Source organism: Epinephelus lanceolatus, chromosome 13 (genome assembly GCF_041903045.1).
Source record: "Epinephelus lanceolatus isolate andai-2023 chromosome 13, ASM4190304v1, whole genome shotgun sequence".
In the NCBI taxonomy this organism is placed as follows: Eukaryota; Metazoa; Chordata; class Actinopteri; order Perciformes; family Serranidae; genus Epinephelus; species Epinephelus lanceolatus.
Genome location: NC_135746.1, coordinates 26,009,314 through 26,035,391, shown reverse-complemented (window position 1 = coordinate 26,035,391; position 26,078 = coordinate 26,009,314). Strand labels below are relative to the sequence as shown.

Below are 26,078 nucleotides of genomic sequence, written 5' to 3'. Positions count from 1 at the left end.
AAACTATACCATATTTCAATCAGGAGAGACAAAAGAATGAAATAAAAAAAATAATATTTAATACAAAATATGAGTGAACAGATTAACAGATGATTTATGCTGGTTAAGATTTAACAGAATTCTTTGGCGCTTGGACACTAGCAGGAGATATTTTGTGATTGAGGGACATCTGAGCAGCAGCAGGATAAATCCCCCAATGGAGTCCAGACACTGGTGGTGGTGGTGGTGGTGGTGGTGGCTGATGACTCTGAGGCTGATGGCTGCTGAGGCTGATGAGGCTAATGAATCTGTAAAGACTAGGTGGTGATGGGGAGGTGGAGGGCGCACACAACGGCAGCAACAAAGAACCATATTTAAAATGAGGAGCAGTAAGATGATAGACTGACAGAGAAGGTGTGTCGCTGTGCTATTGGTTGATTGTGAATCAGATGATGAGTCAATTGACCTACCCAAACAATGACACCTAGAGATAGTGATTGAGCATAGGTGCAAGGAGTGAATGGCAGGGTGAGAAACAAACTTACAGCCTGAGCATGGAAAGTATTGTCTTCCTGACTGAACTTTTACTAGAGCTTCATTACAATAAAATTACATATGGGCAAAATATTGACATGCAATATATGAATTAATAAAAGGTTTATCACCATAAACTGAACTTTAACTTTCGTCTGCCACGTTTCTCATTATATGACTTCAGCTCGGAAACTCGTGTACCAAAATTTTTGCTGACTTTCTGAGTTGTTGTTCCGACCTGAGGGGGCATCCACGTACATTTTCCCAGTCGGAAACTCATTTTTCCGATTGTTCTGACACCACATGAATGCAGGGTAAGCTCCATTTGCTTTCAACAGGGAAATATCTTGAAACCTTTCACAGCCACCTTCTAGCTTACAGGTGGACTCGCAACATATATTTTTCATGGAATACTCCCTTAGATTACATCAGATCTGTCTAGACTCAGTCAACACATTTTCCACATTTCCACAATCAGAGGCGTGTGCTCATTTTCAGGTGCAGCACTGCTGTAAGTCTGCAGTAGCATGTGTGACCACATACTTTACATTATACAGCAGTGTTTCCGCAGTCTGACACTGTTTGCTTTAAGGCCAACTCCTTTGGCAGTATCAACACAGCACCATGGCAGGGTGTCCAACTGTCTCTCTTCAGCTACTCCCCAATCTGCCAAACCTCTTTTTCCCTGTTTTTGAGTGTATATAAATGTGTTCCCAACCATTTTCTTCAGAAAAAGCCTCCCGTGCTGCTCCTTTGAGTGTTTTGGCTTCCTCAACATTGAATTCTTACAAGGTGTGGGGTTCGGTACCAATTTGGGTGGTGTACAGTTAATGACGTGTTGTATAAAGTCAGTTGCTGTTTCACACAGTTATGAAAACATGACGTTAAATGCATTCATCTTGTGTGGTTTATTAGGCCCTCTGGTTATATTCTGTGGACGTCATGCTTTTCATTTCAGTCCTTTCCAGCAAAGAGTGTGTGATGACAACCTCCTCAGACACACAATACTCCCATCAGATTCAGCACACAAAACCAACTGTTCTCATACTTTACACCACTGTGGGGCTGTTTTCTCCTGAGTGAGCAGAGAAAACATTTGAGCAGGACAAAAACCTTCCTATGTATTGTGCTGAGATAGCAGCCCCACACTGGATATGCTCAGTAGTATACAGGGTCTTCAGGGGAAGGCTTTTGGGGGACTGTGAGGCAGCTGGTTTTTCTGATTTATGACAGGAGTAATAAAACTTGTTGGTGGCTCCAGCAAAATTGGTTTCAGTCAGCTAAATGTCTGTTCTGTTTCTATCTTTCTTTCCTTTTTAGCAGACAATTATGGTGGATATGAGAACCAGCTTTTCAAAGGTAATGATCACAGTTTTCTATTGTCTGAGAAACAAATGTTTTTTATATGTAATTGTCACATCACCACATGATAAATATGTTACAGACAATATGGAATCTAATGTTAGTTGTTGCTGCCCTTACTTGATCTTATAAGATTCACATTAGCCCCTTTTACTGCCCGTTCAAGGTGGGAATATTGCACCGTTATGCCACCTCGCCATTCTGTATATAAGGTACAGTTGCGAATATGGGGGACAGAATGATCTCACCTTTAAGCAGCCATGGGAGGTAGTAACAGCTCTGGAACTATGTCTGTATAAACAGGACAGCCTGCAAGACAGGATCATGGGCGGCACAGGTGTGACATTTTGACAATGTGTTATGCGTGTTACTCACCCTCGGAGATTTAAAAAGTAGCTGCTAGCAGTTAGCAGCTAACTGAAAAAAGAAGCACAGTGGCCATAAATGTCTGCAAATCTGGAAAACAATGAGGTCTGGGAGCTCCTTACCCTTCGAGCAGAGCTGTAGGAGGTAAATGACACGTTAATGTCATGGTTGTTGTTTAGAAAGCACTGCTGATGCATTTGTTTTATGTCACACTAGAGGCTAACTCTATTAACTTAAATGTCATACCTGTCATGCCTCTTTTGATTTCACAAAGCTGCGATGCAGTCTATAACCACACACTGGAGCAGAGTGACGCCACCGTCAAGTGGCTCTGTGTAAAAATGCAAAGGAGGCATAAAGAAGGGACTTTGTAATGACTCAGTAGTGTGATCTCTGTGCAAAAAGGGCTCGATAAATTTCAGAGAAAAATACGAGGCTGAAGCTCTCTTTGAAGGGTATTCTATTATATACTAAAGGAATACATTGACATGTGTGAGACATTTATAAGCTGTCTTTACAAGAGTAGCATGAGATAACTGACACCACTCTCATGTCTGCGCGTTAACGATGGACCTAGAGCCAGAAGGAAATTAGCTTAGCTTAGCATTAAGACCTAGCATTGAAATATCCACCCAGTAGTGCCTCTATGTGTACATCTTGACATCTTGTATCTTGTTTGTTGAAACTGTGCACAAACAGAAATACAAAAATGGTCAATTTCTGGTATTAGAGGGAGACCAGGCAAGCTATTTCCAACCTTTATGCTAAGCTAAGCTAATTACCTCCTCACTTTAGCTTCATATTAAAGGGACATATATGAAAGAGAATATAACTCTCGGCAAGAGACCATACTTTTTTCAGCCAGGTCTGTGTCATTGAGCTGTAGAGAGTGTGTGCAGATGAACGGGTCCGCCAGCCAAAATCCACTTGATGACACAAAATGACAGATTTTGCGTCACCCAATAGATTTTTTCTCATTGCAAAGGCGGGGAGTTTTTGTCCCTGCCAGCACAGAGAGCACCTTTACACAGTTCATCTGCACACACTCCCCATACCTCGGTGACACAGACCTGGTTGAAAATTAGCAAAGTAGCCCTCCTTTAAATAAAAAAAAGTTTCAGTGATCTACATTAATGTGACTCCCTTTTAGATTTTTGTTTGTTTTACCTTTTTTTTCCACCACGTTAACTAATCAGAATGACACCACAATGAACACTACAAATATTAAAGTTTGTATATTCAGTGATTTCTTCATTTGGTCAGTAGTAGAGCATAATGTTTTCAAATTGTCATGTTTACATTTTTCCTTGTCTTGTTTTTCAGAGGAGGATTTCACTGGAGAGGAGGAAATGCCTACATTTAGAGGTGAAGGCCACACACGCGTGCACGCGCGTGCACACACACACACACACACACGTCCAGCAACAACAAATAATGTAATCTGCATCATGGGTTTTTTCACCAGGGACATACTGTGTATACATATGCCATGTGTGTATATGCATGGCTTAAGCGTAAATGTCTGACTCTGCTCTACAGAGTTTCACTCTTTTTATGTGTTTTTACATTTGCCATGATAAGAATACTCCATTACATTTAAGAAGGAACTTTTTAATGAACGTGATCATCTGATAAAATATGCTGTATAGATGAAACTCGACCAACACAGTAAGATTTAGCCTCACTTCAGCCGTTTAGCCAGACAGCATTAAAATGATCTGATATAGAAAGCTGAAACGATAAATCAGTAAGTCAGTTGACAGAAAAAGAATCAGCAACTGTTTTGATAATTAATTAATTGTTTAAGTCATTTTAAAAGAAAAAGGCTCAGACATTTTCTAAGTCTTGTATGATCACAAACTAAATAACTTTTGGTTTTGAGCTGTTAGTTGGAAAACAGGCAATTTGTAGACATCAGCTTGAGCTTTGGGAAATTGTGATGACATTATATAGACTAAACTATTAATTTGGTCAATCAAGATAATATTTACATCCTACTTATGACACTTATAGTACATTTATTTTTATTATATTGCAGAATATTTTTATTGTATGTACTGCTTTTTACCCAAGTATAAGATTTGTATACTCCTACCACTGGTTTTATTAATCTCCAAACAGCCAAAACTGATAGAGATTTTGTAATTTTTTACAAAGTTGAATAATCAAATCAAATGTAGTCTAACATTTTTGTTTCTATTTCTGTGTCATGGTGACTCATTGTCCCTCCAGGTCGCAGCAGAGGAGGCTGTATGAGGTGCCAGCAGAGCCACTCTCTCCAGCTGGCTGTCAAAGTCCTCTATGGATTTGTTGCGTTCCTCATCATTACTGTGGCAGTGCTGGCGGCACTGGGTGAGCTTTTTTTTAACAATTAAGTTGCAATGAATGAATCATGTCAAGTTAAAGTCTCTAAGCCAAAAAATACCCCATATATTATCTCTATACTCCCCCACGGAGACATTAATCTCTCAGGTTGGATGTGGTCAACAGCTCGGTGATTAATTAGGCCTATCCACTGATTAATGCTGACACTTTGCTCGAGGCTTTTCATGGGAAAAGATCAGGCTCTACTTTCCTATGTATGTGTGTGTCTTAATAAAACTCAGTCCATTTAACTCCCATAGATCAAGTGAATGTGATCCCGGGCCCCGTGTGCCATGTTTTAGCTGACAGCTGCTCAGCACCAACAGATGCTTTTCACATTAACATCACATTTTATTGGGTATGAAGGCCGTAAATCTTCCATCTTTTACTACTGTTCAGGGATCTCAGGAGTAGAGAGAGAGAGAAAGTAGGGCGTAGTGAGAGTGATGTAAAATCCCACAACACTCGAACCAGCTCATATTCAGGTACAGAAGCATAATAAAACATTATTTAATCACACATGTGCTGGAAACATGTAGACATACTGTACATGCTCACTTAAGTTTGTGTTTTGCCACCAGCACTAGGTGTCAGTTAAACAGTCTGTTGCCATAGCAACCACTGCTGGCGGCATTCCATAGCAGCACCTGTCGCATCTTATACCACCAGGAAAGCATAGGGTCGGCTGCTGGGTGCAACTCTTATGCCAACTATGAAGGGCACAGAGGCAGGTTGTGCCTGATGTTGCTGAGCAAGCGTAACCTATTTACCAGAAATCCCAAATTCGGAGTTTTTCTTCTGGGTTTTGTTTTTTTAAGTGCATGTGCCAGGTTGTAAAGCTCTGGGTGGCCCTGCACTAAAACATCCATGGATACTGTAGACTGATATGTACGGAAGAAAGGAAAGATATCTGCCAGCTGTGATTGGTTGGTCCTTGTCCCACGACATGTGGTGCACATTGCTGTGTTCCAAAAGTTGAACTTTGTTTATTTCAGAGTGCAGCTGTTGCACCCTGAAGAAAAAGGCACTTGGGAATGCTTGTGTGCTGCGATGGTGTTGCTCTTGCTTTTGGGCACACCTTCCACACGTCTGCAGACACCAGTGGATTTGAGGGTGCCAAACATGCGGAATGTGTCCACTCTGTGTATCATTGTTACATTGTGAGATATGCAGATATTGACAGGAATCTTTTATCCACTCCTGAATGTCCTTGTTGCATAGTTACTTCACTTTCAATAGCTGTATACTGTTGTTTGTAATTTTAGATGTTAAAATGTTTATCTGCGATCAGTTTACTGCAATCCAAGCCAGCCTTGCACTAAAGCCAGGCTCAGACTACAGGAGTTTGGGGCAGATTTATCCTCGATTCACCCTTCCCAACAGTCTGAGGACAAATCTGGTGTGGGACCTTGGCCTCGCAAACTGCTCGCAGACTCATTGGGGCCGCTGGATAATTCCAAACATGTTTGATATTTAGGATTAGAATCTGGATGATTATGATTATGTCAGTATGGAGCAGCTGACCATGTTGCCAAGTCATTCTCCCATCCAGACTAGTTTGGCCTTCTGCTTTTGTTTTTCTCAGTGCAAAGCTTTATCAACACTACAGCAAGTTGTGGCACCTTGTCAGTCTCTGGTTTGTTTACATCTGCCTCCCACGTAAGGGTTGTGCATTTTAGCTCCCTCTGGAGGATATAATATTCCAGTTATTTGTTTGGGGTTTTAAAAAATCTATTAATCTATATTTTTATTTACGATTATTATATCCAAAAATGTGCTATTGATAAATATCAGTCAAAAAAAGGATAGTTAAGCACTTTGTGGTAAAGTTTGTTGTAAACATTACCAGTAAGAGGTATCCACTGGTTTACACAGCATTTTTTGTTAGTTATACTACCAGTAATATTGAAAACAAATGCATCATAGCGCCAGAAGGGTTTAATTGATACCAGCTATTGGATGCTGTCAAATATTAGAAAAACAGGAAGTGTTTTGTTGCTAAGTCAAATGTCTGTGTGAAGATGGGAAATCACCCTGCATGTCAGTGGAGAATTTCAGCATCCTGTGGACAAGAACAATATTGTGGGGAAACATAATAATCAATTGGTAAATGTCAACATTTTTATGTAGGACACTGAGCATCAGCAAAGACAATTGAGTATCCAGAGACAAACAAAACATGCACACCACATACACAAATCGCTGCTCTTTTATGATGCTTTACACACAGAAACTGTGCTTGGTTTATGTTTGTATCAACTTCCAGCACAGCTGTATGACACCAAAGCCCTGGAAACTTAAGTATAAACAGAAAAGATATTTCACTTGGCTGCAGTTCCTAGCTGTGCATGTGCACAAGGAAAAAAAAGAAACAAATAACCTTTGATTTTTTTTTGTTCTCTGTCGAACATCTGTTTTATAAAAAACAAATTCTGCACCAAAAATCTGTTGAGTAACAAACGTGGAATGAAGTAACACATTTTCTGAGCTTGAGAGGAGGATTGTTGGAGTGAAATGCATTTTCCTAAGCCGTCACGTCCAGTGCATTAAAAAACAAATACTGCTGGAAAAGCATTCGAAGAAATCTGTGTTTACATTGTTTAAGCATTGTTGCACAGAATTCAGCTAAAGCCAGGAGCCATGTTCAGCATCACTGTCACAGCAGCTAATACAGCAGAGCAGGTGGTATGTGCAGATCGCATGTGGAAGCATTTATATATGCAAACACATTATGGAACAGATCATTAATACCTTGGGTCCGGCCCTAGGATGCTAACACACACTATACAAACTTACACTCTCACAAGTGTGCACTTGTACATACAAAACCTCGTGCTCATTAAGTTGTTGTTGCTCTCTTGGGAAATATGTTGGGAGAGCAGGACCTGGCCAGCTGGCTGACCCATCATTCATCAGTGTTTTGGTTATATTTGTTAGCTAATGAAAACTTTACGTGTTTTGTTATCAGGGCTTAAATTACAACTTCCTGTTTTCACTCCTTTAAATACTTCCTATATCCTGTTAACACCAAAGTACTGCTGATGTTAATCATTTTTGTATTTACTCCGTCAGAGGTCAGAACCATCTGCCATGGTTACTTTCAAGGTTATATTTTTAAAGCTAATGAGTTAATTTCGCATTTAATTACACTGACTTTCACAAAACAAACAGAAATCCTGAACTTGGTAATAACAGTGTAATTTTATAACCTTTGAACATTCATATTTAATCAACTGTGTCTCCAGTGTTCAGGAAGGTTGACAGCCTGTCTGAGGAGGAGTCTGTCTACCACAAGAAGATCACCAGTGTTCAGCAAGGAATAGAAGGTAAAGTAAGGCGTGTTGCTGCCAAACACTTTTGGCATAGTACCATTACAAACAGTACGTAACCCGCTCAAACATGTACCTAAACCCTAGATCTGTTTAGTGTTACCACCACAGACAGTACTCTGAACGTGGGCGGGGTTGTTGTTACACTCTGCTTCATTCAGCTCTTGCCATATTTCCTGTTTGCCAGAGATGCAGAAAAACATCTGCTCCTTGCTGATCGGCACAGGAACAGGGTTGCACACTGACGTTAAACTAAAAAAGAACAGGCTAGTGTGGGTAGTTTCTGTCGTAATCAGTGGGATATTTAAAATTGGCATGTTTTTGCATTGAGTCCATGAAGAGCAAGAGTGACGATTCACTATTGACCAATCAATGGACTGCAGGGTTTCTAGCTCCGTCTTTTGGTATCAGTTTAGTGTGCTCGGTATCTTGACAGAGGGGTTATGGGAAAAAATGGTACAGAATGGAGTGGTTCTATTGGTACCATCCACAACTTCTGACAATTGAACTGCAAAAATAATTGTAACGTGTAACAAAGTGAACTGAACTGAACACGACTGCTTGGTGGAAACGAGGCTTTGGGTGGCCTCCTAGACCCTAAACATAATGGGTAAACAAAAGCAATGGAAACTCTCTTATGCACACAGAAAACATAGAATTCTTTTAGGTTTCTTTGAGTAAAAACTTATGAGAAAAAAAAACCAATTGCTTCCCTACTGACATACATTATACATTCTTAAAAAACTGTTCAGAAGCTCCCTAAACGGATTCATTTGCAGCAGTAAAAGAGCCAAAAATTGCGGTTTTCTTGTACTACAAAGAATATTTTTTTGTGTAGATCCCTCAGATTGTTCATTGTTCAGAAGTTCATGCTTGACATCGCAAAACGAACTCATTACAAGGTCTATTTTGTAGCTACTCTGGAGTTTTGCTTATTTGTCATGGGAACTTGTAATGTAGATGTTTAAGATTTCTAATTCTGTCAGGGCAGCCGAAGGACTTCTTGTTCACATTGGCTAAAACAATTTGATTTGACACTTAAGGTCCTTTTAGTAAGTGTTTAGAAGACTTAATTACCTTTACTGATTTAGTGTCTTCTGTTCCAATCTGCCGAGGAAGATGATACGAACCTGAACAGCCACTGCTTGGACTTTTTGAACTACATAGACCCAGCATATCTTCGCTGCTGGGAGGAAACCTCAACTATATATTTCATCGCTTTTATTTTATTTTTTCCATAAATAAATGCTATGTTGGTTTTACAAATATTCACCCAATAAGAAATATCAGAAAGAGCTTGTGACTAAAGCTCCACTCAATCCTAAAACTCAGCAAAACCTCATAGCTCTACCCTGCTTCCATTGAATGAAGTGCCACAATAGAGCATCATTGGTGTTGCATAGTAAAACGGTAATGTTGTCTGACTTCTAATTAAAGAACTGGTTGTTTTGGGATTTGTGCATGCTGAATTCAGATTGCTACAACCACCACTGATAGTCCATCACCAGAGCTTCTGCCCGCTGTTCTTTCAGTGAGTACTCTTCAAGTTGCAGGGAGTGAGGTGGAGGGGTTGTGTATTGTATTGAATGACAGAAAAAACTGAGCACACACGTAGCTACAATGAATGCAACCTGTAAGTTGATGATAATGTAATGCAGTGCACTTACTGCAGATGCAGCCGATCTAATCAATAGCAGGCAACACACGTGTCTCTACCTTTGCTGATCAGTAACCTCATAACTCCTTTGGGCTTTTTTTAATGAAGCATTGATGATATATTGACACATGCAAGTGTCAGACTTTGACTACACAGGGTTCAGTTATTATAAAAACACCCCTTTTTTTATTTTCTGAAAAGTAACATTTTTGGACACACAAGGTTTCCTCCTGGCAGCAACAATATGTACCAGGTGTTTTAAGGTCCTTCATGAAGTGTGAAGCAACACGGATGATTAACTGTGATGTCAGGGGAGCTTAAAAGATCTTTTTCTCCCTCACACATATGGTTACCAGAAGCTTTTATATTTATCATATACAGACATCTAGAATGTTTTTCTCTCCCGTCTCACTGTCTTTCTATCTTTGTCTGGCCCCTCTTTTTCTCTCTCTGACTCCATCTATCAGATCTGAGCTCCACCTCCAACTGTTCAGGCTGTCTGGATGTGACTCTGTACAGCGAGGAGATCAGTAGGCTGAAGAAAGAGTTTGAAGACATCCAGAGAATGATACTAGGACAGGAGCAGGTACTGTGTAGTGATCACAAGCTCTAAGAAACAGAGGGGACTTCTACAAGTCACCTTGTTTTGTGAAACCAAAAGTCCAAAACCTGAAGTTACTTACAATGCCTCTAAGCTGGTGATAGCTGTATCCAAGGGCATTGTGTCTGTCCATTCGTCCCATTCTCATATCTCAAGAACACCTTGAAGGAATTTTTTCAAATTTGGCACAAACATCCATTTGGACTCAAGGATGAACTGGTAAGATTTTGATGGTCAAATGTCTCTGTGACCTTACATCTGTCTCATTTTTGTGAATGGGATATCTCAAGCACACTTTGAGGCTTTTTTTTGTTTTGTTTTTTTTTTCAAATTTGGCACAAACATCCACTTGGACTCAAGAATGAAAATATGACATTTTGGTGGTCAAGGTCACTGTGACCTTACATCTGTCTCATTCTTGTGAACTGGATAGCTCAAGAACGCCTTGAGGGGAATTTTTTCAAATTTGGCACAAATGTCCACTTCAGTTCAAGCATGATCCGATTACACTTTGGTGGCCAAAGGTCAAGGTCACTGTGACCTTGTCCCTATTATTGTGAACACAATATTTCAAACACATTGAGGGTATTCCTTTAAATTTGGCACAGACATCTTTTGAGATTCAGGATTGAACTGATTAAACTATAGTGGTTAAAGGTCAAGGTCACCGTGACCTCACCAAGCACTTTTTTCAGCCATACCTCACAAAATTTCACACAAATGGGTCTAATGGGATACAATGATAAAGTGAAGACATTTTATATCCAAAGGTCAAAGGTCAACTTCAATGTGACATCATAATTTACTGAAAAAATACTTAACAGCCTATGACGCCATTCATTTCTGATCACAGCCTCTTCCTCTTTGACCCCTGTCCCCCTCCAGGTCCTGGACCAGGCCTCCCAGACCCAGGGCACCATCAAGGCCACCACCACCCGACTGACACGTGACATGCAGAACCACCTCATGTCAATCAAACTCCTCAACCAGTCGCTGGAAAGATACCTGGATCGGGTGGAGGGCTGGAAGGACGTGATCGAGGAAACTGAAGAGAAAATGAAGAAAATGGTGGACGATCAGTACGACATCAAAGCTACAGCTCAGCAGGTTAACACGACGGTGGCACTCAGGTGAATAAAAGAGATGCAAGGAAGAGATACGGAGTATTTGATTGCTTGGAAAAAAAAAAGTTTTCCTTATAGAGTCTATTTTAAGTCTCCTTTTGTCACTAAAGCTGTAAGGGAAGCTGTAGTGGCAGTTATCATTTTATGAAGACGGTTTCATCTCGTCTTCTACAGTATTTGTATGTTTATCAACCCCATACTAGATTATCATCTTGCCTTGTTAGCTACATGTACACATGTTGATGACCTCTTAGTGAACTGACCAAGTGGGAACTATAATCAGTGGCTGACAGACAGCAAGAAGCCAGATTAATCTTTCTGACAAGCAAATCAATATTTATGAGGGCAGAGTCGGTATAAATGATAACTGAGATCCGTTTGAAAAAGGCACAGCTGGAACTTATAATGCTGATTCAAACCTACTGTAGAATATGACTGATGTAGTTTATCATCCATCTTCTTTTCTGATTTTGAAATACATACATTTCAATGGGCTGATTTTTTTGTGCACAAGATTTATACTCATGAAAAACTTAAATAATATATCTAGTTAACGCAGTGATTTAACAAAATATATACTCATACACTTTTCGGCTTCTTCTATAGTTTGTAAAAAGTAAACTAGCATTGCACCTCACATGTCTTATGCTCCCCTCTTCTCTCCAGTACACTGTGGATAGATGCACTGCAGAGGAAAGCAGACGAGGAGACTCTGGTGCTCCAGAAGTTGACCAGCGACTGGCAGAACTACAGCCGAGTTCTGAGCACCCTCAAGTCCAACACGAGCAGCACCACGCAAACGGTGCGCTTCCTCCAGAACAACATAGTGGCAGATCACCAGAGGATCGCCATGTCCACTGAGGTGTACTATGACCTCACCCAGCAGGTGTGTGTGTATAACTTTTACTAACAAACAGAACAGCTGTGATTGGAGGGCTTTTAATGTGAAAGTGTAGGTTAAATTATGGCGACTGGACATAGATGGGGGAAAAAAAGGTTGATGAAAGAGGTAATAATATGAAGTCAATTTTCTCAATAAGAACAATAAAACGCATCAGACTTTGTGTGGTGTCTGTGTGTAAACGTTTTTATCAGGTGACAGATTTTAAAAACGCATATGAAAAATGCAAGCTTAGTGACCAAAGGCCTTTAGATGATAGGTACCGATATGTTAATGAGGATACTCACACATAACAAAAGTACAACATTAGCTGTGTTCGAAATCACTCTCTATCATGGATATAGTGTACTATATAGTGTGTTCGCCATTTTGTAGTGTTGTTCGAATTCTCCGCGGTTAATTTCATTCACTATATAATGGACTATAAAATACCCACAATGCACAGCAAATGTGAGTGAACAAACGATGTACCCTACATTTTACTCCCGTATACCACAACGCAATGCGGTCGTCTTTTGCCAGAGGAGAAGAAGAAAGGCGCAACAAGCCAATAGTTTGCTTATATTAGCTAGCATGTTAGCTTAGATTTTTTTTAGGCTAATTACCAGTTGACGTCGGCGAATCAACAAAAGGCGCCTTAAACGCCTAAGATACGTTTGCCTTCGCCTCCGTCTTTGCCCGAGGAGCAGGACTTGGGTCAGCAGCATCCAAACAATCACCGGAATCATTATTTTAATACACAAAAAGAAAAGAAACGAATAGGATGCTAGCCGGTAACGTTAGCTCACAAGCTAACAATAGCCACTTAGCTCATGCGAGCCAGGTAGCTTGTAGCTCGTGCACTATCGTGGGCTATTACAGCTCACAATGCAGACACACAACTGTAGCTGACAAAACCAAACGTCCACACCATTGACATTTCAGCAATTTATTGACAAAAAGTACAACCACCATACAGTTCGTTCATCCTCAAAGCGCCGGTTTGTTTACATGATGCTCGGCGTGTCCACTGCATCACAGGAGTATGCGGCACAGCTACTGACGCAACGACGTTCAGAAAATTTCAGTAAGTGTCCGAAATCTCGTTCAGTCGTTCCCCATGTAGTGCACTATATAGTAAACACGAAACAGGGAATAGTGAGTGAGTGAGTGAGTGGACGGTTTCGAACACATCTCCTATGTCTGTATTTTCCCCAGGTGATGAACCTGCAGATGCAGCTTGACAATGCGACGTCCTTCATGGATGAACACGAGGAAAACATGCATGACCTTCACTACCATTCCAGGTAACACGTGTACTACTACAAATGAGAGGACACTGTGCTGACTCACATAAATTCCCTGGAGGTGAACTGTAACCTTTCATGCCTGATCCCTACCCTTACCCTCAACTTGACTTGAGTCAAATTCTAACCGCAACCCTAAAAACAACTTATAAAAGATGACTAACTTTGTGGGGATCAGTTTTTTGTCTCAGATGGGAGTCCCCATTTGTGACATTGTGAACCCACAATGCAATAAGTAGATGACACACACATACCCACTCTCAACATGCACACACACAAAGAAAGAGTATTTTCATTCAGGAAAAGTAAAAACTGACACTGCAACTGTCCTCAACCTCATCCTCTTCAGGTACTATGAGAACCGGACAGGTGAGCGCTTCTCTGCATTGGATGGTCGCCTGAACTCCATCTCGATGGAGATTGACACAATCTCCTCCAGCATCAACGCCACTGTCAGCCACGTCCAGAGCATGTACAAGTACATCAACATCGAGAGCTCGTCCTGCCAGAGTCGCATGGGCAGACACACAGAAGATCTACAGGTAGTAAAACACGAAAGAATTTGTTCTTCTTGCTTATATATCTATCACACAAAAAGCATATATGGCCTATATATATGTCCTCGTTCAGACTGCCAGCCCATATCTGTTTTTTTGCAATTCTAATCAGATTTCCATACTTGCGTCTCAGTCTGGAATCTGGTGGCTCAAATTGGATTTCGAAGTGTCTTTTGTAAATTGTCACTGTATCGCTGAAGTAGGGCTTTTCCAGCTAAGCTGCGGGTGCATCTCAACCCCAGGCATTGAATTGTACTAATGAGAAACATCTGACATACTGGACACTTTAGAAATTAACTCTGGGGTTGATGACATTGTATACGACCCAACGTTACTAACCCTAAGATCCCTGGAGCGCTGCATTAAAAGACTTACCTCATTTTGTCCAGAGGCTCACATGAGCAGAGAGCAGCTCCAAAGAGGGCTCCTGTGCAATGGTGTCCCTTCCAGAAGTTTTGCAATCCAGCCTGAATATTTTCTGTGATCAATTATCCATTTTTGCGTGTTAAAAATGTTGTTTGCCTCCCTTTGTCATGCTTTAGTGCTGGAAAGCTGTGTCATCAGCATAGCTATGTAGTCACGTCATTACCATAACAATCAGATAGGTTGGTGCAAATAACAGATCTGATTTGAGAGGCAAATCTGATCTGCCTGCAGTCTGAATGTAGTTTTAGGTGTCATCCTGCATCCAACATTAGACTTGCACTCTGTGTCTAACTGCCTGTTAGTGTATTTAATTCATGGCCATGTGTGTGATTGGTTGTCATTTTTATGATCCTCAATGTAAAGTTTTGTCTGATGCTACTGCAGTTATGATGTTTAAGAACAAAATGGTAAAAAGTTAGTTATAACTAGTGAGCATCTTTAATTTCTTTGTAAAAACTGTTTGCACATCTGCTTAATATTATTGAGAGTGCTACTAACCATGCTTCCATTAAGCTGTCAAGCGAATTGTAAGCAAACTTTTGAAATGTGTCAAAAAAGAAATGCAGATTGGACGTATTTCCATCAAGTGATTTGGAGCAAATAAACTAGGCTACACAAAGCATAGTTTTGTCTAAAGCTAATGACAGCTAATATTGGCCATGTTTTATGCGGTCCAGAGATGAAAACTTAATTAATGCACTGATTCTAATGCACAGAAAGACACTGACAACAGAAAAAGCTGATCAGATCACTAACAATATCAACATTTGGTGCCACATATTGATTTTTTATTTTTGGAGCTGGACCATTCATTAGGAGTGCTACTGGAATATATACATATATACTAGGGCCGTAACGGTACTTGTATTTGTGTCAAACCGTTCGGTACGCGACTTTCGGTTCGGCACGACCCTGTACCGAATTGTTGGGCGCAGGATATTATTTTATTTTATTTTGTTTTATTTTAATTCCGTTTTTGCGAGCCGAACCATTTAAAATATCTAGTTCCCCGACGGACATAATTGAGTGACGGACCGAGTCCCGTAAATCTCTGCTTTCACTTTGTGCAGCGCATTCTCGCATTTTGACAACATGGCAAGTGAGCCTGACGAACCTGGAGACCCACCCGCAAACCTTAAGTCCTCCGTTTGGGAACACTTTGGTTTCAGGGTAAAATACAAAGATGGAAATAAACAAGTTGACAAGACAAAAGCAGTGTGCCGACACTGCAGAACAGCGGTCGGGTATGTACTTGGAAACACGTCTAACATGCTAACGTATCTAAAGCGACACCACCCGAGTTTGAACGTCAACCGGCACGACTAGAAAAAGCAATCTGGTGCAAACTACGATATCGTCGTCGTTTAAAAAGAAAGAGCGTTTCCCTGACCATCGCGCTAAAGAAATAATCAACGCCATTGGAGTTGAGTAAAATTGTTTAAGCTGCACTTTAGATATAAGCATGTTTTGTTTACTGCACTTTAACAAAGTGGGAAAGCTAAGTAAGTTTCTAGTAAAACTGAATCTGAGCAGGCTTTAAAGCTGACCAGCTGCACTATACTTTTAATTTTAATTGAGTAAAACTGTTTAAGCAGAAATGTATATTTATATTTTTCATTCAAAAAATGTGTTAAAAAAAACAGCAGGATTTTATTTTTCACTTTTATATTTCTATTTTCATTCAAACAATGTGAAAAAGCAGGATTTTATATATATTTGTTTCATTCAAAAATTGTGTAAAAAGAGTTAACTGCTGTGGTGGTATGTTTTAATAAGGTTACCAATAAGTAAAAGATATTTAATAGTTGTCTATTTTTTTCATTACTATACCGAAAAAAACCGAACCGTGACTTGTGTACCGAGGTACGTACCGAACCGAGATTTTTGTGTACCGTTACACCCCTAATATATACTATTCGGTTATTCCTAGCACCACACTCTCAAACCACCGATTGTACTCAGGGCACAGATGGTGCAATAAAAGTGAAACCGTTCATTGACGTTCACTGATTCTCAAAATTTGCTTTCACTTGCCTCTGCAGCAGCTGCTCCTCTTATCTATTGATCTGATCAGCTGTGATTAGATAGACTGCTCAGTTATCTACCATACTAATCAAACTCCACAATGTGCTGCTGAGGAAAAATAAACAAATCAAGAGCTCCACCTGCACTGCGTTCACAGACCTGCAGAAACCTCCGAATTTAGGCAGGAGACACATAGATTCTAATTTCTTTCTACTTTCTTTATCCTCATGTCCTCCTTCTCCTCTCTTTGTGTAGAACCTGAACAACACTGTCTTGTTACTCCTCCACTTGGCCGACACACTGAGACAGCAAAACATGTTACTGAATGTTCGACTGGATGTGGACATCAGGAACCTGTCTATGGTGATGGAGGAGATGAAGCTTGTGGATGTTCACCATATCCAGCTTATAAAGAACTTCACCATACTAAAAGGTACATTAGATGTTTAATATTATATTTTATATTCATATTATTTTACTCTTTATTTCTTTAACTTAACCCCCTGTACTCTCTCAACAGGTGCACCTGGACCACCAGGGCCGAAAGGGAACCGTGGCGAGACCGGCTCAAAAGGACCACAGGGACTGACTGGGAGCAAAGGTGACCGAGGCCCCATTGGAGTCCGTGGAACTGTTGGAGAGAAGGGTGCCTCTGGGCCCAGAGGACCCACAGGTGAATCAGGCCCCACTGGCAATAGGGGGACAGTAGGCGTCAAAGGAGCTAAAGGGGCTCTTGGCCCACCAGGACCACGTGGTGAGAAGGGTGAGAAAGGTGATAATGGCCTTCCAGGTTTGGAAGGCCCTCCAGGACCCTCAGGGAATCCAGGGATCCAGGGTCAGGCAGGACTGCCGGGCATCATTGGGCCAGCAGGACCAAGGGGAAAACCAGGGCCAGTAGGGCCACCTGGACCACCAGGAACCCCTGGACCTCCAGGGTCGCCGTATGCCATGACCGAATCAACACCTGGCAGCGGACCGTGACACCTGCTACTGACTCGAAGAGACAGTAGAAAGATGGACGAAGATGTAGACTCAGAGGTGATTTGTCTGGTACGAAGGTTCTTGACTGATGAAAGGATTGGAGACAGGATAATCCATTTCTGTGGGATTATGTACGACATTTGAGATTTTTATCTTTATGAACAAATGCAACAAATCAGAGTTGAGATGGGGCTTTAAAGGAGGCTTCCTCTTGATGTTATGACACAGCCACATGAAAGGTCTAGAAAGTAAAAAACAGAACTGGACTGATGGTCTGAGGTGGAAAAGAAGGGTTCTTAAGGTCAGAAATGGACTGTGTTTGGACAGACTTTGAATTTCATTGAAGAAAACTGCCATCATACAACAAATGGGTCTCATCACTACTTCTGATGAGTGTTTCCTTGTCCTCCAAAGCCAAAGAAAACCCAAAGACAACAATCTCCATCCATATATGATGACAGTATGAGATTTTACCAGAATTAAAAACTTGTCTTGTGTGACGAGATTATTGGGAATAGAAAACATATTGAAGCTGAGGTCTTGCCTAGTTGAATGTACTGGAAGCAAAGAAAATGTTTGAGGTTATTGTCAAGCCACCAAAACCTCCCGAGGCATAATAAATAGGAGAGCTGTTAACCACAGATTTGGACTAAAGTAGTGGTGTTTCCCGTTCAGACTACTCAAAGATTTGCAATCCCATGCACTAGTATATGGGCACAGAAAAAAATATCTCTTTGTGTTTTTACATTGTGTATGTATCGAATCATCGTTTATTGATGGATGGCACTTTGGTGTCTCTTAAAGTGCAAAGTTGAAGTCAGTTTGTTTATCTTATGGCATTTCAGAGCAGGTACTCTGAAGGATTTTTGGTACGGGCAAAACTTTTATGGTCTGTGTTTGAAGAAGTTGCAGAATTTATGGCCTCTGAATTTGGGCTCTGATGATCTTTGTTTTACATGGTATGCAACATTTGCCTCTATTGTTGCTAGAAGGAATGAAGAAAGTAACTTTCTTGTTGAGTCCTGTTGACACGTTTATGAGAACATTTTGGGAAATACACTCATTTCTTTTCTTTCTATGAGTTTGACGAGAAAATATATCAATCAATTTATTTGTCATTTTAAATCATATTAATACAATTTTAGTGAAATGTATTGTCAGTTTCTACAATTTGTGCATTTAAAACAGTGTTATAACAATAATTATATGTCTATGGGAGGGGTGTCTTAGGCAGGGTCTTAATTTAGGAACCTTGTGGTCATTTAACCTTCTGGCCTGGTTTCTGACCTCAACAGGGAGAAAAGGCTGTAATCGGAGTGGTTGGGATCTTTAATGAGGCTTATTTTTGCAGCGCCTGCTGTAAACATCCTTACAAACTAGGTGTAGAGCGGTGCCTCTATAGTGTGTTCAGTGGAGCGTTGCAGGGCCTTGTAGTCCTCTTTGGTGCTATTTTCGCACCAGGCAGTGATGTTCCCCGCCAAGATGCTCTTGGTGGTGCAGGAGTAGAAATTCCTCAGTATTTAAGGAGATACTTGGAATTTCCTCAGGCATCTAAGATAAAACAGTCTCTGGCTCTCAGCAATGTGGACGCCAAGGTACTTAAAGCTATCCTCCCTCTCCACTGAGGACTCACCCGCTGATATAAAGAAGGGCGTAACACCCTCCCTGCTTCTTCCCAAAGTCCACTATCATCTCCTTCGTTCTGCTAACATTCAGGAGTAGGTTGTTGTCTTGACACCAGCAGATCAGGTCCTCTACTTGTGTCACGTTGGCCTTTTCAGTGTTATCTTTGATCAGGCCAACTACAGCTGTGTCATCAGCAAATGTGATGATGGTGCTGGAGTCAAAGTGGCTACACAGTCGTGTGTGTACAGGGAGTACAGCAGGGGGCTCAAAACGCAGCCCTGGGGTGCTCCGGTGTTAAGGATGAGGGTGGATGAGTTGTGTCTGCCCACTCTCACTACCTGGGATCTGCCTGTCAGGAGGTGGAAGATTCACATGTACAGTGAGGTGTTTAATCCCAGCTCCTTGAGCTTTGTGGCCAGCCTGGAGGGAACTATGGTTTGAACGCTAAACTGTAGTGAATGAACAGCAATCTCGCAGAGCTCCCTTTCTTTTACAGGTGAGATAGGTTGGTCTGGAGGATGTGCGCTATGGTGTCTTCTGTAGATCGGTTGAGACGATAAGCAAACTGTAGTGGGCCCGGTGTGCTGGTTAGTGAGGACCAGATGCAATCCTTAACCAGCCGACCAAAGCACCTCATCACTACAAAGGTGAGTGTCACAGGGCGGTAGTCATTTTCTTGGGCACAGGAATGATGGTGGACTTCTTGAAGCATGTTGGTATGGCAGACTGAGCAAGGTTGAGACAGGTTGAGAATCATTGTAAACACCAACGTTAGTTGATACCACTCTGATGTCTGTGCGTGGAGCTGGAGCCAGGAGGTGATTAGCCTGGCTTAGCATACAGACTGGAAGCAGGGGTAAAGAGGAACCTTGTTCTTTTAATCTAAACACAAATAAAATTGTAAAATGGTCTATATATGATTAAGGGGAGTGACTGACTGTAGCTGTTTCCTACAGGTTACAATTTTTACATTAACCTAAGCTAATTGACTCTGGCCCCGGCACTTTTCTCATTTAACCTTTGAAAGAAAGAAAAGCATATTTCACAATATGTTGAACCAATTTTTTTAGGATATATGAAGGCTAGGAATGTCACAAAACTCATTTAACACACAAATGAATGATAATGTTTAACATGTCACGTAATAAAAAGAAAAACCAAGTTGCAGCTCTGCAACAGGAGTGTCACATTTGCCTCAGTTTCTACTATTAACACTGATAGCAGAGTAATGACTCATAAGAGTGTTTGGGTCTTATGATACACACATAAATAACCTTTTTATATCACTGAAAATACGTCTTACAAAAAAAGGAAATGTGCTATTTTTGTAAACCTGTGTGTTGTAATGAAATGCGACTGGATTGCATCGAACTTCAATAAAGCTTTTTTTAATGGACTGGTTGTTGTAAGTGTCCCGCTGTACTTGCAGAGCAGAGTGCTATTGTTGCCCTGTGAGGGGAAGGGAGCGACCATTAATACAAAACAGATGTCAAACCCCTCCCGTTAGATTTTTGAGGTTTCAATTGGTTTGTCTAGATTTAGCCTGTTGTTTTAACATAGGTACTCCACCATACAATAAATGTGACCAAGAATAAACTTTTTGCAGCTTATAGTAGGGTACAAATGTCCAAAAGTCAGTGTTAATGTGATAAAATAATACGTTCACTAAGCCCAAAATCGCCTGTTTTATGCTTCATAAAGGCATTTATCCTCTTAAAAATACTTCTCCGAATATTTTAACGTGACAATCAGTCAACATTAATGTCTGAAACAGGCGTATGTGGGTGTGTTATTGTAGAAAAACAGCTGATAACCTCTCTGCAGCAGGCGGCCCTGATCTCCTGCTGACTCATATTTTCACATTTCTCTCTCCTTCTCAGTGCTGGAACATGACAGGCCTTGCGGGATGTTAGGAACCTGATCCGCAACAAAAACTTCCTTCAAGAATCCACCCAAATCCCTTATTCCTGCAGTCCTCATAAGTGTTACTTATGAGCATGGAACATTTGCTCTAAATCACTCACTGTTTTCACCTCCGAAACTTGAGGCAAGAGTGTCAAATTGCTGCTGTTTCTGATCTGTGAAGGAGGAAAATGTGGCTGGTATAAAATCCAGGATTAGACTCGTATAGGTCTGAATATCTGAATGTTTTCTTCACGTGTCAGGCGTTATTCAAACCAGGGTTCCTGCAGATCCTTAAAAAGTATTAAAAGATGTTGAATTCATTAATCTAAATATAAGGCCTTAAATGGTATTAAAATGCCTTGAATCAATCTATCAAAAGTCTTTAAAATGCTCAGACGTGGGAAGTATGATTTTATTCTTTTTTGACCAATTGCCAATAAAACTTCCCACTATCGCCAGGTATTTCACGGTTCTGTTTTGCCCTTGTCTCTGCCACATGACAAAAAAAATTCCTGTTTTACTCTGCGTGAGTTTTGGCTTTCTCAGGAGAATATCTATGTGTGCACTATTATTAGACAACTATTAGCATGCAGAACTATTCTGCAGCAACAACAGTAGCCTCCCAAATGCTGTTCAAAGAGGTGTATCGTCTTCCCTCACTGTAAATCTCACATTTGAGAAGGGCCCACAAGTTCTCAATAGGGTTTAGGTCAGGTGAGGAAGGGGGCCATGTCATTATTCTGTCATCTTTAAGGCCTTTGCTGGCGAGGCACGCTGTGGAGAAGTTGGATGCATGTGTTGGAGCATTGTCCTGCATAAAAGTCATGGCCTTCTTGAATGATGTAGACATTTTCCTGTACCACTGTTGAAAGTAAGTATCTTCTAAAAACTGGCATCTTCAACCAGAGAAGGTCCAACTAGCTCATTCTTAATAATAGTAATTATTTCCGTATTTTCTGCGCTGTCTCTCTTAGATGCTAACTTTATATAAAGCCCCAATCTCACCTGAGCACTGTGGGGGTACACACCCATAAATATCCTGAGCACAGAAAATAAGAAAATACAAGCACATGCAGAGTCTCTGCAGAAAAATACACCACCCAGACTTCTAGATGATCATAAGTGATGATTTAGAGGGATCACCTCTGTGTGAATCTATACATTGTTTTGGTCTTTTAGGAAAATCCTGCACAGTATATCTTAACGCTGTAGAAACCCTGTCAAACGAACCAGCACCATTTCTCTGTTTGTGGCGAGCGAGACCTCCTGCAGACAAACTATTCCCACATGTGGAGCCATAAATCACCACTGTTCCTAAACTGTTGGACAGGGCACAGTATAACAGATGTCACCACATGCAGCCACAGAAGACACACGCTGAGAAAGCAAAGGGACTGAGAGGAGAATGGAAGAAACAGAGAGAAGAGAGGGACTGTATATTCACTAAAACCACACACATGACAAGTGACTGACAAAGCATTGTTAAGTCATTGTGATTCATCTGCCCTTAATATGCATGTTGGTCATCTGTCTGTAGAAAGCTATAGAAACTTATATTTGACCTGAAGCACAGGAAGTAATTTGAAAGTTAGCGATATGTGTTTATATCACAAATTTTCCTGTGTTTATTAGAGGGTAATTCAGGGCTGGACTGGGACAAAAAATCGGCCCGGGCATTTTGAGCCTAGTCCGGCCCACCAGGTATTGATGGAAAGACAATGAAGCCTATGAATGAAAACAAACTTTCTTGTGACACCGCTTGTACACTGTCTTGTTGGTGTATATGTACTTGTCTAATAAATTTAAACCTACACCATCCTCCCAGTCCCATTATTCTATACAATACTTACTTAGAGGAACCCAAAAGGCTGCTTGGTCTAGTGAACCTCCTGAACAATGAACAACGTATAATGGGATCCTGAAAATTGGACAGTGAGGAATAGAGGTGAGACATGATCATTGATGAATATTAAAATGAATAAATGACAGATTTAGTAATATTTTCATAGACTGTGTACTCACCACATCAATAAACAGCACAGCAACACATAATACTTCCTCAAACATGGCAACCTTTAAAACGTGAAGGGATATTTTAAATTGAATGGAAACATGCCCACGATAAAAACAAAATACAGGTAATTATTGTCCACAAGAGTTTGCTGTTACATGTCAGTAAAAAAAACAATAAGATAAAAACACAACTTATCTAGAATAAAGAGGATATTTATGTATAAAAGACAAATACATTTAAGTAGTTACTTTTAACTCCAAGCCACTTTTCTGTTAATGAGCAGCATCACATCTCCTGGCAAATCCTAATTTGATTCAATTTAAATTATATCTGCAAGTGTAGAGGGTTTATGATGAATACTAGCCTTATCATTTGGTTTTACATGAACATTTTTGCTCTGTTGAGCTTTAGCTGTTTCAGAGTAAAGAATTACTGCATAGTGCACTTATACCAATTAATAGACATTGAAATATTTTACTGCCTAACTAATAAAGACTATACTTAACTAACTAAATGAATAAAATAAAGTTACTGAAGCACTAAGATCACTATCACTAGTATAACATCATAGAAACAGCCCAGCAGTAGAGAAACCCCGTCATGCTGCTCAACAGCCAGATAAATTGTTAAATGGCCTACACATAACTATGCTGTGTTAAGAGTTAGCAAGCACAACGAAGATAAACTATCAACCAAACTTGATTCATATCTGACCCAGGTAGACTGCTGTTCATCACTTCTTACCTGAAGTTCAAATTCCCCTCCAGTCGCACCGACGGTGCCGTCGTCATATAATGCGGCGGCCGCGGGTCTCCTCCTCCTGCCTCCCCTTCACCTCATTACCTGCTGCGGCTGCTTTGGATGCCAGTGCGGGTGCGGTCACTGATGCTGCCGCTGAAGAAGCTCCGCCACAGCCAGCAAACATCTGTTATTTTAACACATTTGGCAGCATCTTCCTAAAGGGCTTGTCTCTTTTTCTCTCTTATTTTTTCCGCACCGCCTTTGAGTTTCTTCTCAATTTTGTCAGTCTCCTCTCTCTCTAGTCTGTATGATTGATTGACTGGCAGCCGAGGCCCAAGTGGGAGGGGGCATCGGCCCTCGGCTGTAATTGGTCCAGCCCAGAATCAATCATGACTAATGGGCCGATCTACCAGTTTTGTGTACCAATAGGTATCATGACATGACTAAAAAAACTGCTGCTAACACATTGTGATGAATTTGGGTGTTCTGACATCATTTAAGATAAAGACTCCAAATAAGTGTTGCTCAGTTTCTACATGATGGACCAAGTGTCATGTGGCAGAAATATTGGATAGTATACTTATGTGTTTGTACCTGGTTTGCTAGGACCATCTATTGCATGATTAAGAGTGTGATTTTATTTATTTATTTATTATGTTATTTATTGCATGTTTTAGTGTGTACAGTTTAAACCAGGCATGTATTTTACAGCACTTTCTGCTTTCCACTCTGAAAAACTCTAATTACTAATCCTCTGCACCTGCACCAGTTTCAGTCCTGAGCACATGCTCTGCTCTTTCTTTTGCTGGAGGGGAGCATCTCTGCCTATTAAAGCTGGGGTATGCTATATTAATTCATATTTGAAATCAAATGGTCTGCAAGGACAGTAGACGTCTGCACCTCCACTTAGCTCTGTTTCCAGACTTTAGAAAGTCTAGGCCGTGACAGGAGACTTCCGCCAATCACGGGTTATTTCCTGTTGCCTGTTCTACAAATGCAGATGCTCGTGCACGTCCCTTCAGTGTGTAGATTAAGGCTGGGGCACTGGGTCTGCACCATTACTATGCCTGCATACGCCAGTGGTGCACACCATCTGTTATTGTTGCCGGCACGTCCACCGGATCCATCGCTAAGTTTCAACGGTGAGACCGGTTTTTAGTCACCACGACTACATAGCTCCTGCAAACACAAACTCAAGTCATGGGAGACTGATAAGACAATAACCCGATGAATGTCATTCAGGCTGGCATGAAATCATATTACGAACAGTACTGTCTGTGGAGTGGAAACGCAAGGATAGGAAATGTATGAAATGTAGAGTGATGGAGCCCGTGCAACATGCTTCAGTGCCAGCTGAGCCCACAACAAACAAAGTTATAGGAAGAAGTGGCCAAAATGGGAGTTGAGACTTAGTCTTTAAGAACTCTGGAACAGAAGAGCAATAATAAATAAAAAGTAGAAACTACATTGTAAAAGTTGTTACCCTAATTAGAATGATATCTGGATATAAATGGGTAGCAGATGAGGAGGAATTAATAGACATAAATAGGGCATTGATGAGATCAGCAATCGACAGGTGTTTATTTAAGAGGCAGCAGCCAAATCTCTCCTAATTAAAATAAACGTACCATAAAACAATGGCCTGGAACTTAGTATTGGTGCAATGAGGTCAACTCCAACTCATGCTGTGCTGGTAGAATCAGGAGAAATCCCAGTAGAGCTCAGAGGGGATAAACTTTCATTAGCTCACTGGATTTGTCTTAAAGGATGTGGGGATGAAAACACCACTAAAAGTGTCATAAAAGAATGCTGGGAGTAAAATAAATTTGAGGGAATGGTTTTGGATGGAATATAAAAGATAAATCAGAAAAATATTATATAAAAAAAAGCATTTTAATTCCCCTACTCCAATAAGCAATGTTCCCCCATGGCTATTTCCTAAAGCTAAAGCTAATGCTGATGTTTGATTTTTGTTGGGTGCCCACACATGTAGGGTTAAAGGGGAATTCATTTGCAGGCAGGCTAGCTGAAAGGTGACGCAACATGAGACATATAATAGACACTTCATTTGGAAAAGGGGAGGGTTGTTGTGGGAGTTCAACTCAGGACCCAAATGCAAACACAACCAGGAAAGAGGGAATGGTTAAAGGCACCTGAAGAAGGAGCTGAAGACTTGTATGAAATGATGGTGGAGGTGGGCTAGGAATGGCAAGGCATAGCAGGCAGATTAGCTGAAGGCAGAGCAGTCCAAATCTGGAGGCAGGAGATGAGAATGAGGCTGGATGTGGCGGATTATAGTT

The 26,078-nt window shown here is 40.8% G+C and overlaps 1 protein-coding gene across 1 annotated transcript in view; it reads left to right on the top strand.

The window, feature by feature from the left end:
• The window catches only part of scara3 (scavenger receptor class A, member 3), a 35,366-nt gene extending 14,852 nt beyond the window's left edge, over positions 1 to 20,514 (top strand). The window contains exons 2-12 of the mRNA XM_033649427.2: positions 1,834 to 1,872; positions 3,565 to 3,606; positions 4,474 to 4,593; positions 7,851 to 7,931; positions 10,059 to 10,177; positions 11,078 to 11,322; positions 11,983 to 12,202; positions 13,415 to 13,503; positions 13,853 to 14,045; positions 16,767 to 16,944; positions 17,032 to 20,514. Coding sequence (XP_033505318.1) covers positions 1,834 to 1,872; positions 3,565 to 3,606; positions 4,474 to 4,593; positions 7,851 to 7,931; positions 10,059 to 10,177; positions 11,078 to 11,322; positions 11,983 to 12,202; positions 13,415 to 13,503; positions 13,853 to 14,045; positions 16,767 to 16,944; positions 17,032 to 17,492 — 1,787 coding nt within the window. The 3' untranslated portion in view covers positions 17,493 to 20,514. The remainder of the gene's footprint in view (positions 1 to 1,833; positions 1,873 to 3,564; positions 3,607 to 4,473; positions 4,594 to 7,850; positions 7,932 to 10,058; positions 10,178 to 11,077; positions 11,323 to 11,982; positions 12,203 to 13,414; positions 13,504 to 13,852; positions 14,046 to 16,766; positions 16,945 to 17,031) is intronic.
• The last annotated feature ends 5,564 nt before the right edge of the window (positions 20,515 to 26,078 follow it).